Raw genomic sequence first — 14059 nt, 5'->3', positions numbered from 1 at the left:
ATGTTAGTTTTATAGCAAAGAGTGGCATAACTAGAAAGAGCATAAAAAGTAAGTAAAAAAACCAAAGAAGGCAAGTTATCTGCCAAAAGACAATAGGGCAATGCAAAAATCCTCCTTTAAACAGGGATCTCAGTATTTTACAGTTGGGACTGAAAGTAAAACCAGAAAGTGTTAGAAGGTCAGAAGTCACTGAAAGATTCAGGAGTAACATCATAACAATACACTCAAGATTTTCTCTTGACTTGCAGAGTATGAAATTCATGAATTCATGTTTACCCTGCAAAATGGGTTATTTCAAAAGTGGGCAGTAGGATGGAAAAGTTGCTATTAAGTAATTCACAAGAAACAATCACAAAATAAATTATCTAAGATAAACAGAAACTATATTTTTTCCATTTTAAGATATTTCTTATAAAGAATGTGGTCATTTATGAGCATGACTTACTACCTGTATCTATTTTCCATTAGTACTGAAGGAAATCAGTTGACTGGTTTTCAGCACCTGTTGCATTCTCTATAGAATTCTTTAAAACAATTTAAACTTGCTTTTTCAATGCAAGATATAGATGCTATATGTGTCTAACTTTGTTCATGTGAATAGTTTAAGTAATTTCAATACAGCCACTTTATGAACAGATGTTCTGTAGTAGGAGTGCTACAGTTTCCTAAATTAGTGCAATCTTCTTTGTATTCAGATTCCCTCTAAACTCTGACCTCCAGCCCATTTCATTCCTGCTGCCAGAACTCTGAAATGAACCCTTCTTGTGCAATATCCACACAGTAAAATTATAATGGAGATTTAGTGTTTTGTCAATGAGAGGGAAAAAAAAAAAAAAGTGATGTCATTTCTCCTCTTCAGTATCCAAGTGATTTTTAACAGATTCCAGAGACATATTCATGGCTGCTTGAAGCATGTCTTCTTCACTCATATCACCTCCTAAAAAAAATAAAGGTATTTAAGTTGCAATAAATGCACAGATCGAGGTCTCAATTCTAGTTAAATGCTTTTGTTGTGTCTTTTGTCCACATCTATTTCCACCCTACTCCCAAAACTGGTTTTAGCTTTTGTGTTTCTAAAATCACTTTGTACTTTGCTTTCCATCAACAATGGTCAATTTGTAACAAGTAATACATATTAATTTTGGATCACCAATACCTAATACTGCTAAGGTCTAATACTACTTCTGCTCAAAACTGGTTATTTTGTCATGTATTACTCCAAGTTTATCATACAACTTCATAAGTCATTCAGAAAACAAATTCTTGGCACAAATCCAAAAGATCAGAAAATGCTCAAGTCAAACAAAAGAACAAAAACCAAAGCCAGAACTCACGTAGCCTAACAGTAACACTCTTCACTTTGAAACAGGATCTTGATATTTACAGCAGAATAGAACTTTTTTGAAGAAAGTGATCCTCACTTTCACTACCAACAAGAATAATGGCTGTGATACATTGAATGCTTGCTGAAGTGAGGAAGTAGGCTGACAAGGAAAGTTTGGAAATAGAGCATCACACAAGAGTAAAAAGGAAATGAGTTTAAAAAACAATACCAGAGACAGCGTCCGTAACACTTGGCTTATCACACACGTTTCGTGTCTGATCTTGCTGCTGTAGCTGCTGTTGCTGCCTGAAAATGTTATAAATTTGTAGGAGAAGATTAGCGTCAGTATGGGATCTGTATCTATTTCATAGTAAGGAAGGCCCAGAGTGAGCAGAAGCAGCTGTTTGGTGTAACATCCCTGCAACTAAAATCTCTTCAATCATTTCACCCTGCTAACCTTCAGACACCTATCTTCCCAATATTATACTCCAAGGCACAATACTATTTTCACAAATTTGAGATGTTCTGTATCCTTATCCTCTCATGCAAAGTCTAACTCCTCCCATCCAAAGCATTTCCTCCTGGTCTTTATTTCCTCCACCACTAGGAGGCAGTGATATGAAGAACTACAACAATACCCCAGCTACGGAATAAAACAGTCCAGAATGGCAGCATAAACCACAGAATGCTTTCCAGTGATGCACATTCAATGCATCATTACCAGAAGCAAAATCTTAGAGAAAGAATACTTTTCTTCATGAAGATAGCTACAGAAATTTACAGGATGTCATTTCAAATACTTTTATAACTCATGTGTCTTCTTTCTTCATAAGACTGAGGTCACATTACTAACAGACCTCTATTTACCAGGTTCTTTTCTTTGTAGGAAATAGCATGTGGGAATAGTAGAAGCCACACACTGTTAGGAACAGAGAGGTAAGTTAAACTGGAACTTTGTACGAAACTCATCCATGCCCCAAAAGTACTGAAAAATATTATGTGTATTTCCACATGCAGTTTTCTATCGACTACTTTACTTTTCAAAATATGCTTGTCTTCTCCTTCGCAGTTCTTCTGAAGAAAGGGAGTCTGTCTGACTGGTGTGAGGCAACTGAGGAGCATTCTGTAGTAATGACTCTGAGAATTCACTTCGACGACTACCTAAAACAAGAACATGCCACATCCTACTAATTATGGTAAAATTACTAAACAAAATATAGCTTAAGAAAACGTCTTCAAACCTGAGAGGTAGAAAGAGACTTGTTGGAAAAATAAGCACCTAGGCTAACTTCATTTGACACTATCTGTCCTTTTAACCTTAGGACCCTTCCCTTCTGCCACCCTTTGACAATTTGTTCTTGCTTCCTAATAATGAATGCTAACATGAAAGTTACAACTCTTTTTAAAGCCAAAAAGAGATAGCCACAAGAAATTCTGGATTGCCCTTCCATGCCTCAAAGTCACTCTTTGTCAGAAGAGGCTGACAAACTGATTTCAGTAGCTACCTAAAGCATAAGTGACATCAACACTGTAAGAGCATAAGCACTCCACCTTGCATGCTGAGTTGAATGGCTCTGCGAAGATCAGCTTCTTCATCCTCCATATCAATTTCCTGCCTACTTAGAGCCAGTGCTCTTTGAAAATTCTCTTCGTCTTCATCTAACATGCCTGTACCATCAAAAGGATGGTTGATTTCTATTGCTTGGTCCACATCACTTCGGGGTAGTCTGTGAAATTAATACATTTATGGCAGAATTCAAACAGAATATATTACCTTTTACTGTGAGATTTAAAGTGAATATTTTCTGCTGATTTAACTCTCTATTGTGAAAAGCTGTTATATAAAAAAAAATCTACATTTCTATATAAAAAAAGCACAAAAGGGCTGCAAGCAGAACTTGCAGCTCTAAAAAATAAGAAATACTGAACTCTACACCCATGCACATGTTGACAAGAAGGTCTGAGAGGAAAAACTTTGAAAGTAATATGCCTACAAAAAGCAATAATATATTACTATTTAAACAGTTAACACCAGCAGAAAAATAGTACATTTGGTCTCCCTCTTAGGAAACTCTGATGATGACACTAGAGCAACAGATCCTCTGTAAACTGTACAAAGTTTCCAAGTTACTGCCAAGTAGTTTCTTCCATCAATTTACAACACAAGTTTACCTTTACAAAGTCAAAGAAATAATAACTAATTCCTCTGAAAAGCTTTAAACCCTTTTATCAATATGCAGTTTATTCACTACTAAAATGCGATTAAATTGTTGCAGAAGTAGTACTTTATGTGCTTATTAAGGATGTTTTCTATTAGCAGTATGCATCACAACACAGCAGCACCACAACACTTAGGATGAAATTATTCCAAAAGGGAATATGTTGTATGAATCCAGATTCTTTCCTACTTACGGCAGAATGCACAAGCCAGTCTTGTTAATTGTGAAGATAAAAATCTGCATCATAGAACACTTCAGCACACAGAAAGACTGAATCCTTATTAAGGTATTTTTTACCCACTTAAAACCACATCATTTGTAGTGTACTGTCTTGCTTTTGCTGTGTGCAACAGCAGCATGCATATTGCATTAAAGGTATGTCTCTTTACTACTTAAAAGAGTTGTCCCCATGTAGATATTAATCATGGAAATCATCATACTGAACATTATTACAACTAAATCTCTCTTTATCTTACCTCTGATCTCTCGCCTGTGCTGTCTCTTCTCCAATTAGTTTTGGTCGCTGCATCTGCTGTACCCGAATCATCTGCAATAGCTGATCAGCCTCACAATCTGGCAGGTCACCTTTTACTACAAATATGGAGTAACCTGAGAAAAAGAAATTGTAAGTCTACAGCATTAAGGTGTATGCATCAACACTCCAAAATGCACACTGCATGAAACGTAATGATGTACAATTAATTACAATGTAAGGCTCTACCTTTTATTATAAGGACTTGGGTTATTTCACTATTTCAATTGTAAAACTAAGGGCAGTTAACTGAATACATAAGGTCTAATAAAGAATGATTATTACCTAATTTTAATTAATGACATTTAACATCTGCGAGTTACTATTACCTTCCTGTTGTAATTGAGCCAAGAAAAGTGCAAGATATGTATCTGATATTAGTTCTGGACCCATCAACAGAGAGTTCAAGTTAAACCACTGTAATTAAGAAAAAAAAAAAGATTTGAGAGAACAAATTAGCAAAAAGATTACTTGGTAATCCATTTCTGCACATTGTGGTCATTTTCTATGATGGAATATCCAAATAAATCTAGTGAAATAAACTATCAAATTAGTCTTTTGAAGCACAATACCATATTTCTAAAGGTTACCCTTCAAATACTCTTCAGCTAACAGGAGTTAGTTGAAGTCAGGCAATTCCTGCATGCTCTCTACTATTACTGAACGCTGGTATGAAACAAACAGATTAAAACAGATAAATCAAAATATAAGAGTAGAAGAAATATTTCAGATGTAATTCTGCTTAATCCTAGTCTTAGATCTGTTGAGAGACTACTGAAAGAAGAAACCCCTTCTAAGTTAATGCTGTATCTTAAAAAATTAACAGATACAGGAAAGATAAGTTGTATTCTTTCTGTGAAATACCTCCATTAAATAATCTGCCTTTAATAGCTGGTGATGCCGAAAACTATTGTTTACTTCTAAATTTAAAAATTAAGAAAAATTATCTCAAATTGAATATGCTGATAGTACAGCATAATATTAGGACAGGAGACACTCGAGAAATATATATACATAATTTTCAGTTCCTTGGGACAATTAGCCATTTATAATTATTCTTCTAGAGACAAAACATATTCAACATGTACAACAAAATATTCTGCCTTTAAAACCCCACATACTCGTTCAAGATTATCCAGTTTTAGCCAAGAAGCACCATTTTGGACAGCAGAAGGAGAATTATATCTCCACTCACAAAAAATGCATTTATTGACCCAAACTTCCATCTATGCAGTCATACACTTGTGGTCAGGCCCATATTATAATTAACCTGGAATACAGGTAAGTGACTATCATTCTTGACATTGAGTCACTTAATTTGTCAAAATCACTCTTTGCCACTAGGAAAGGGTAAGAAGACCAATAGTGTAGGAGAGAGGGATAAAAAGTTATGTAAACAAATATAATGAACAGAATACAGACAAACTTGTAAATGGGAATATTGAAGAGGACGCTCTGGTAAACTAATCTTGTTTTAACTGTAACAGAAGACAAGCAGATAAAATCTAAATCAATCTATTCTGTCTATCTTTTTTCATTACACTACGGAAAAAAGACACCTAGCATTGTCTTCATGTGGTTACAAGTCATATATATAAGCAAAAGACATCCCCTCTCTAACATAGGATTCTAGCCTAAAATGTTCTCTCTTACTAAATATCACCCAATACACTTGTGTATATATAATAAGGAATACGCCTATACTTTTAAGAGACCATTCAGCCTTTTCAATATCAAATATACAAAAACCGTCTGTAAACATTAGCAATACTTTTAAACTAAAGCAGAAAAGCAGAGCTTGTTTACCCACAGGTGATTTTTTTTTTAAAAGAAAAGTTTGGGTTTTTTGTTTGCTGATTTTTAATCTGGATGACAACACAGATAACCACAACTTACAAAATGAACCAAATGGTTAGAGACACACCTGTCCACTAATGTAGAATCTAGAAGTTTATTTCATAAACATACTCTATGGAAAAAAAAAAACAACAACAACAAACCAAACCCTGAAAAAAACCAAACACAAAACCAGCTTATGTTGCATAAAAGCTTATGCAGTATGATCCGGAACAATAATTTGCTACTGAAATAAAAAACTGCACTGGTGTTAGAAAGGACACAGATGTAACTTCAGTTAGATATCTACCATATACTTGTAGTGCAACTATTTCCAAATGTTTTCTAAAATAGTGCAAAGCTGTGATGTTACTTTCCCCAACCTTATCCTGATATCCTCTTAAATATTAATATTTATTATGTCATCTACCATGACTTCAGCAAGGCTTTTGACTCCATCTCCCATTATATCCTCATCAGAAAGCTCAGGCAGTGTGAATTGGATGAGTGGACAGCGAGGTGGATTGAGAACTAGCTGAATGACAGAGCCCAGAGAGTGGTGATCAATAGAGCCAAGTCAAGTTGTGGCCAGTGGAGTTCCATAGGAGTCGGTTCACAGTGTACTCCCAACAAGTTCACTGATGACACCAAACTGGGAGGACTGGCTGGTTCACCAGAGGCTGTGTTGCCATTCAGCAGGTTCTCAACCGGCTTGAGAGTTGGGCAGAGAGGAACCTCATGAGGTTCAACAAGGAAAAGTGCAGAGTCCTGCATCTGGGAAGGAGCAACCCCATGCACCAGTACAGGTTGGGGATTGACCTGCTGGAGAGCAGCTCTGCAGAGAGACACCTGGAAATCCTGGTTGATGACAAACTAACCATGAGCCAGCAATGTGCACTCGTGGCCAAAAAGGCCAATAGTATTCTGGGGTGCATTAAGAAGTTTGTGTCCAGGAGGTTGAGGAAGGTTCTTTTTCCCCTCTGCCCTGGTGAGGCCTCATCTGGAGTCCAGTTCTGGGCTCCCCAGCTCAAGAGAGAGGGAACTTCTAAAGAGAGTCCAGCAGAGGGCCACTAAGATGATCAGGGGACTGGAGCATCTTTCTCATGAGGAAAGGCTGCAGGAACTGTTTAGCTTGGAGAAGACTAAGGAAGTATCTCATTAATGTTTAAAAAGTGTATGTTAAGACAATGGGACAACACTTTTTTCTAGTGACAGGACAACGGGCAATGGACAAAACCCAGAACATGAAAAGTTCCACTTAAACATAAGGAAAATTTTCTTTCCCATGAGAGTAATGGAGCCCTGGCACAGGCTGCCCAGGGAGGGTGTGGAGTCTCCTTCTCTGGAGGTTTACAAAACCCACCTGGATGCAGTTCCTGTGTGACCTGATCTAGGTGAACTTGCTTTAGCAGAGGGTTAGACTAGATGATCTCTAGAGGTCCCTGCCAACTCCTACTATTCTATGATGACTACATCTGAAATGCAAACTTTTTCTTATACCTACTGTTCATTTAAACAAGCAAAATTATTTTTATAATAATTTAGTGTGTTATAAGAAGTTTGCATTCTATAGGGATCCTAATCCTTGTGTAGGACTTCCCTCTCCTCCCAGTGCGGCTTTTCTGCTATTTTTCAGGCAGAAATGAAAGAGTTTGTGTGACGTCTTTTCTACCAGAGCTGCAGCTCCCTTAGAGGATGGATTCACTGGGGAATTGATATTAAGGTCTTTCTCCAGAATTACATTCATAAAAAGCTGCCTAGAATTTTTGTGATTAACAAATATTTACTCTTTTTCTTTCCCCTCCTTTTTAATAAGGGGTACTATTAAAGCAAACTGGAACAAAAGCTTGCACAAGGCCAACACATGGTCCACTCCCAACCACTTTTCCACCCCCATTCTGAATTCGACTTTTAAGTTAAAAAAAAAAAGACAATGTCACCTGTTTTCCTAACTTTCGAACTGTAAACCAGTGTTCCTTATAATTACAAATAAATGATTTTTCATTTCTGTAAAAAGAAAAACAAAAGGTATAGATAAAATTAAGTACTTTAATGTTGGAGTGCATATTAACATTTAAATTCTTTGCTATCACTAAATTTAAACAGATATAATAAAATTTCAGTAATACAACAGATGATGTTAGAGTACTCATACTGCTTTTGTAACATTGAGGAAGTTGTCAACATTACTGAAATCTCCATATACCTGTGATGCCACAGATACTGAGATAGCATGAAGGCACTGAGGACAGATGCCCACACATCCCCAAAAGGAAATAAATTAAAGACAGAAGGGATAATAAAAAACATTGGAATGCAACAGAGCTCTACATAGTAATTTTAAAGAAAGATTTGAGTCATAGATTAAGAGCATTCTTTTTCTGTAAAATTAAAGCAAGGCGCTAAAAAAACCCAAAATTCTTACATAGGGTCAATCCCAAGCCTCTGATACTCTGGGCTGTTGAAGAGGATTAGTTCTAAACCCCAAACTTTCAAGGCATTGCTTATAACCTGTTAAAAAAAAACCAAACAAAAACATCACCACTTATTTCATGAGTGAAACTAGTCAAATCTAAATTTAAGCAATATAATCATCTTAGCTGCTGCACACAATTACACTGTTCTTAAAACTTCAAAACACTGGTAGGAATCTTACTTTACTCAAAATGCAGCTGTCACGAATCTACACACAAATATGACAGACATACAGTCTCTGAGGGGAAGTGACAAAATCGGGATCGTCTCTTTGCCCTTAATGTACTGTTCTGCTCTCAGTCCTCCTTGTTATACTTCCCCACAGTAACTATTGGAGATTGCCACAGGATCGGTCAAATACAATATCCCAAACTCTTTTACAGTAATCCTTTAGAGCTATCTGAAATAATGCTGTTAAGAAATTTTACATTAACAAATAATATTCCTTTCAGCAAGTCAACTATGTAGTGAGCAAAGCAATGACAAGACAAAAAAAGTAGAATATGAGGAAACATTTTTTTTCTCAGCTTCAACATTTAAGCAGCAAAATCAAGACAACAAGAAATGCCAAATTGTTAATGGTTTTTCCACTGAAGAGAAAAACAGCCCTACCTTGCCCCGCAGAAGTGCGGCTCTCAAGGGATTCTGGGACATTGCCAAACACCCCTGAAAGCCTGGGAGCCAGCCAAAGGTGCAATGCATTGCCTGTAGCTCTAACCTTGACACAAACCCTAATGTGGTGTTCAATACACTTTGTTGTTGTTGTTCTGGGTTAAGTATTTATTATTTACTTTTCCATCATGGTCCTTTAAACAAACAAACAAAAAAATCTCTAAAGTGTCTGGAGTGTATTAAATTGGAATGCAGATATTGCAGTTTTTTCCATTCTGTGAGTCTGTGATAACCCTGTAAACAATACCAAGGGCTTTACAGTCTAGAATTTGAGAAGACAATCTCAAGATTGCTTTTTCATCTATAGTCTGTGAATCAAGGTCTACATCTAAATGCCTGCAAGAAACAACTTAGAAATCAAGCTTATTGTCAGCAGGTGTCATTTCACAGTTTAGGAATTCATGCTTTTATGGTGTGTGTTTGAGGCCCATGAACTGAAGAACTGCCAAGTCACTGCCCTTAATGGAAAATACTCCGAAGACTTAGAAGTCCAGCATTTAGACTCACTAAGCCTATATATAAACTGGAAACTAGATGGAAAAGCTCAATGCCATTTAAATTATATGAGAGCACATATATTGCATAAATAAAAAATTCTGCCTGTGTAGAGCCATGCTTACTTGAATTGAGAAGAATCCACTATCATCCATATTTACAGAAGGCTGCTGCTCAGTGTGAGGTTGGGAGAGAGAAAAGGGGAAAAAAGTGTAAGCATAAAACATCAGAAATAATTCTGTTTTGAAAATAAATATAACTGCACATACTTAAAGGAACAACTCAATATGTCCTAGATTGTAAGACTGACTACAACACCCAAATAAGCTTATTAATTAAGAATTCAAATTTTTAAATTAGATATGATCAGTGCTTAAAGGACAGACAGGCATGGGAACTTTTGTTCCTCTCTCTATCTCTGGCTATCTCTATCAGCAAACTGCTGATCCTCCTTGCCATGCCTGACCTACCTATAAGATGAAGATCACATAGCTTTTTGTAGAATTATTGTAAAGTTGGACTAGTAACATTTGAAAAAGCCAAATTTAAGGTGCATGAATGAAAAGGCCTATACATTTAAGAAGTTTTAGCAGTAGGAAATTAATCTTCTCTAGCTATTAAAAAATAGCATGTCTGTGCTATACAGCATCAGAATTCAGGCAAATAGCAAGTAACTTCAAATTAAGATGATTTTACCTGTAAAAATGTTCTATACTCTTCACTAGACACTCCTCCCTCTGCCATTCTCATTCTTTCTTCCTCATCCAACTGCTGTGCAATAGAGGATAACTCAACAGGACTGAAATATTCTCCTTGTAGCAAATTATTCAGACAGTGCTGAGCACACAATGAGCCTTCTTGCTAACATTGGAAAAAGAAAAAAAAAAGTCAACAAAAAGTTAATGTTTTACTTTGTAAAATGACTCAGCCGTTTCACTCTAGCAAACTTCTGCCCTCCCCACTGATCAAGAAAGCCATATATTCTTCAGATGTTACACTGCAAGCTACAGAATATAACCCTCTCATAAATTTGATGGGAAAAAGACCCAACACACATACTACTTTATTTCCCGAAAGGAAATAAATTTTGTATAAAAATGTTATAACAAAGACTGTCAAATGGATTGTCTCAGCTTTCAAATCACACCTGTATGGAAAGGAAACTGTTCAGGTCTCTACTTCCCAATAACAAATTTCTTCTGCAACAGAAGCTCTCATTCTTTTTTAACTTTTCTTCTCTGCCAGGTATGGCTATTTGGCAACCTGCTCTCCCCACGTGGCTAAACAAAAAGGCAATAGTAGGTCTCTGGAGAGATTTACAAGTATACATCTACAGAACTCATTTCCTCCATTTTAGATGACTCGGTTCAGATTATAACCAATTTGTTTATTGCCAAGAAAGTGATTAAAAACCTAGAGAAACAGTAAAGCTCATCTTCCACATTAAATTTATGTACAGGTAAAAGAAGCTAATACTATCGACTCTAAAATCTTGCTTACAATGATCAGGTGGCAAGAAAAAAAAATGACATTAACCATATTAAATAATTAAAGTTGTTAATAAATCATTAAAATAGAAAACACTTCAGATATTTTGTTGCATATTGAGCATACTGAAGATAATAGAAATGTAATATAACATTATTAGACTGTCAATACAAAATAAAAATGAGTAAATTAGAAATGCCAGTCGATTTTGTAGCACAAATTTTTAAAAAATCTCATCTGAATGAATGCCTGTCAGGCTCCATCATTTTTGTAAGTCCAGAAAAAGTACTGCCTTCCTATAAAACGCAAAACCAAACAAAAAAAACTCTATCCCAATCAGTTTTCCACAGAAAGCAACCCTTCTTTAAAATATTTGAACTAGAAGTGCAAGACAAGATCAACATCAAAGTCTTGCTTTTCTCTTTTGCTTTGAATAGTCCCCATTTATTTACATTAAGAATTTTAATATGCATACATTGCATTAAAAACAAAACTAAAACCACTCCACAAAAATAAAGGAAGACCCTTTGCTGCTGCCAAACCCACAGAAACTAAGAATACAAGAGTATGCCTTGGAGACTTTAAACTTCCCTGAAAGCCTCATACAAATCATGTGCACAGATCTCATATAATCTCCCTTACAGCAGGGCCCCTGAAAGTTCCCTTTACTCCAGATTACAGACTCATCCTAGGGCTTCATCTCTCAATTGAGAAATGAGTTATTAAAACTAGATTGGCTGTACAGCCAGGGTCCAACAGAATCCAGAAACCTCCTCCAGCTCATTCATTCATAGTAAGTGCAAAATGCACAAGAGAAAACTGATCTTACAATTTCATTTTTTTTCCTGGCCTGCAGAGAACACTGCATCTTTCCATAATCTGTAATTCTCTCATTAAAACCTATCCTGATATGTATTGTGGTGTTTGCAGGCACTTGTCTCTGAGCAAAGGACAGATCAGCTTCTAAGACAGGGGTTTCTTGAGCTCTACTTACTGCCATTGTCATTCCTCTGTTAAAAATGTAACATTGCTTTGGTCTTTGCTTTGTTAAATTTCCTTTATAAACATCACGTTTTTAAAAAACTTTTACTAAAACTTTTTACACGTTTTACTAAAATATCTGAGGTGTGCAGATTCAGTTGTGGGTGTCTGCATGTAGAAATACCACTTAAAATATTTTGACAGGAACAGACAGTGCACTCCAGGTGATAGGCTGTGGGGAAATACCCCATAAGAAATGAGAAGTTCAGTTAAATTCTCCCTACAATAAGAAGATAAAAATATTTGCAACTTCAAATTGAAACGGGCATTCAGGTATAGCTTTGTCACTATCTAGGGAGCAGTCACGTGTCACATGTGAGACACCCAGGACTGCACTCCCCTTCCCTGAAGCCTGTTGCAAATATAATCACTTTATACCTTTGAATGTATTATGCTCTTTCAATTTCAGCAGTTTTGTTATTAAACTTGAAAGCAAATTAGTTATTATTTTGCTATGTATTAGGCTAAGCCAGAGAAGAAAAAAGTATATTTGTTTTGAACTTGAAAATAAGATCAGAGTGGAACTCAAGGTCACTGTTGGAGAGGTCATAAAAGCTGAAATCCAACACTCACCATCTGAACATCAGCTGTTTAACACCAGAATGCTTGCCAAGATTTGCAACTAAAACCTAGTTTGAAAGCGTGCTCCTCTGGTTCACTGAATTTCAGAACAGAAATTTTATTATTACTTAGGAAAGCGACACAACTATCTTGCTTTACTTGCCGAGTAGACTGACCATCACACATGAGAATGGTGTAAAAAAAAAAGTATTAATGGGATAAAGGTGCAGAGACGTTGTTAAAGCACACAAAAACAGGTAGTTGCACGTGACTAGCATTAAAATGTAAATAGCTCCTATCTGGGAACCTGGATGAATCACAATTAGTGGAAACATTTCTGTTCCAAAATAGGAAACACTGTTCAGCACACAGAAGCACAATACATGAATTAGGATTTCCTTAACAGCTCTCCCTTTCCCTGCTCGCTATCCAATCCCAACCAAGCCAGGCTAGATGAATTATCTGAGAGCGTAGAAACAGCCTTGACTGCCGCTACTCTCCTGTATGCTCATTTCCCAGCCACACCAGTTCTCTCTCAAGAAATGCAAGCAGCCGTAGCCTACACCTTCCATACTCAAGGCCTATTTCTAAAAGGTCATGAAAAGCAGTCTCCATGCGAAAGGAAATGCTGAGACTCTGCCCTGATTCTATTTGATCTCCAGTAACAACGTTTCCTTTCTCGGAGAGCCGGCAGGCTTCACAGAGCCAAGCAGAGTCGGGCCCCAGGCACCAGCCCAAACTGTCCCCCGAACCGCTGCCTCATCCTGCCAGCCCGAGGCTGCCGTGGAGGAGCCAGAGCAAAGATAGGAACTGGGCATGCACGGCCCGGCCAGGCAGGAACCAAGAGCACCTCGTAGGGACCGGGGGCTGCCTCGCAGCCGGCGCAGGGACAGGAAACTCGTCGCCCCCTCAAACAGCTCCTCTAAGAAACGCACTCCTGACCCTAATGACACAAGTTCCCCGACGCCGGCCACAAAGAGCAAAGTTCTCCCCCGACCCCTCACTCACCCGCTCGTGGAAGATCGACTCCATGTTTATTGTCAACCGCCAGCACCCTCCACCTCACGTGAGCTCGGCAGCCAATCAAACCTTCCCTTGCTCGACGACCCTCTGCTAGGCTGGGCCGCCCGGCTGAAGCTGGCGGCCGTAGCAGCGCCCCCTGCTGGTGCGGAGGCCGCCAGGCTGATCCGCCTCCGCCGGCCGGGAGCACCCCGCGGCGCGGCCCAGCGCTCCGCAGCGCCGCGTGGGTCAGAGGAGCAGGCCGCGGCCCGGAGAGCGAAACAAACCCGGGCTACCTGTTCTGCTCACATTGTTAGCAGGGGTTCTACAACACCCTGAACTCCCCGTTCCCTCGGAAGGGCAGATTTCGCCGAGTAACCAAGTTCGGCAAGCGTCCAGCAGCGCCTATCCCTTCCA

At 37.9% G+C, this 14059-nt stretch overlaps 1 protein-coding gene across 3 annotated transcripts; it reads right to left on the bottom strand.

Annotated features, from left to right (window-relative positions):
• Nucleotides 1–357: 357 nt before the first annotated feature.
• ATXN3 (ataxin 3) lies at nt 358–13738 on the bottom strand. 3 transcript variants are annotated; one of them, XM_061998025.1, is made up of 11 exons: nt 13652–13738; nt 10250–10414; nt 9679–9723; nt 8337–8422; nt 7852–7918; nt 4405–4492; nt 4020–4152; nt 2876–3051; nt 2362–2485; nt 1554–1630; nt 358–937 (listed from the first exon to the last, which is right to left on the bottom strand). In XM_061998025.1, the coding sequence occupies exons 1-11, from the start codon at nt 13673–13675 to the stop codon at nt 843–845; spliced, it is 1080 nt and encodes a 359-aa protein (XP_061854009.1). In that variant the 5' UTR covers nt 13676–13738; the 3' UTR covers nt 358–842. The 3 variants fall into 3 exon arrangements, with proteins under 3 accessions (XP_061854009.1, XP_061854010.1, XP_061854011.1); XM_061998026.1 differs by lacking the exon at nt 13652–13738 and adding an exon at nt 12656–12739; XM_061998027.1 differs by having other exon boundaries at nt 838–937; nt 2362–2481.
• Nucleotides 13739–14059: the final 321 nt, after the last annotated feature.

The sequence above is a fragment of the Colius striatus genome, chromosome 6, assembly GCF_028858725.1.
Source record: "Colius striatus isolate bColStr4 chromosome 6, bColStr4.1.hap1, whole genome shotgun sequence".
Taxonomy (NCBI): domain Eukaryota; kingdom Metazoa; phylum Chordata; class Aves; order Coliiformes; family Coliidae; genus Colius; species Colius striatus.
The sequence above is the reverse complement of the archived record's forward strand: the minus strand, read 5'-3'. Positions and strand labels throughout refer to the sequence as shown.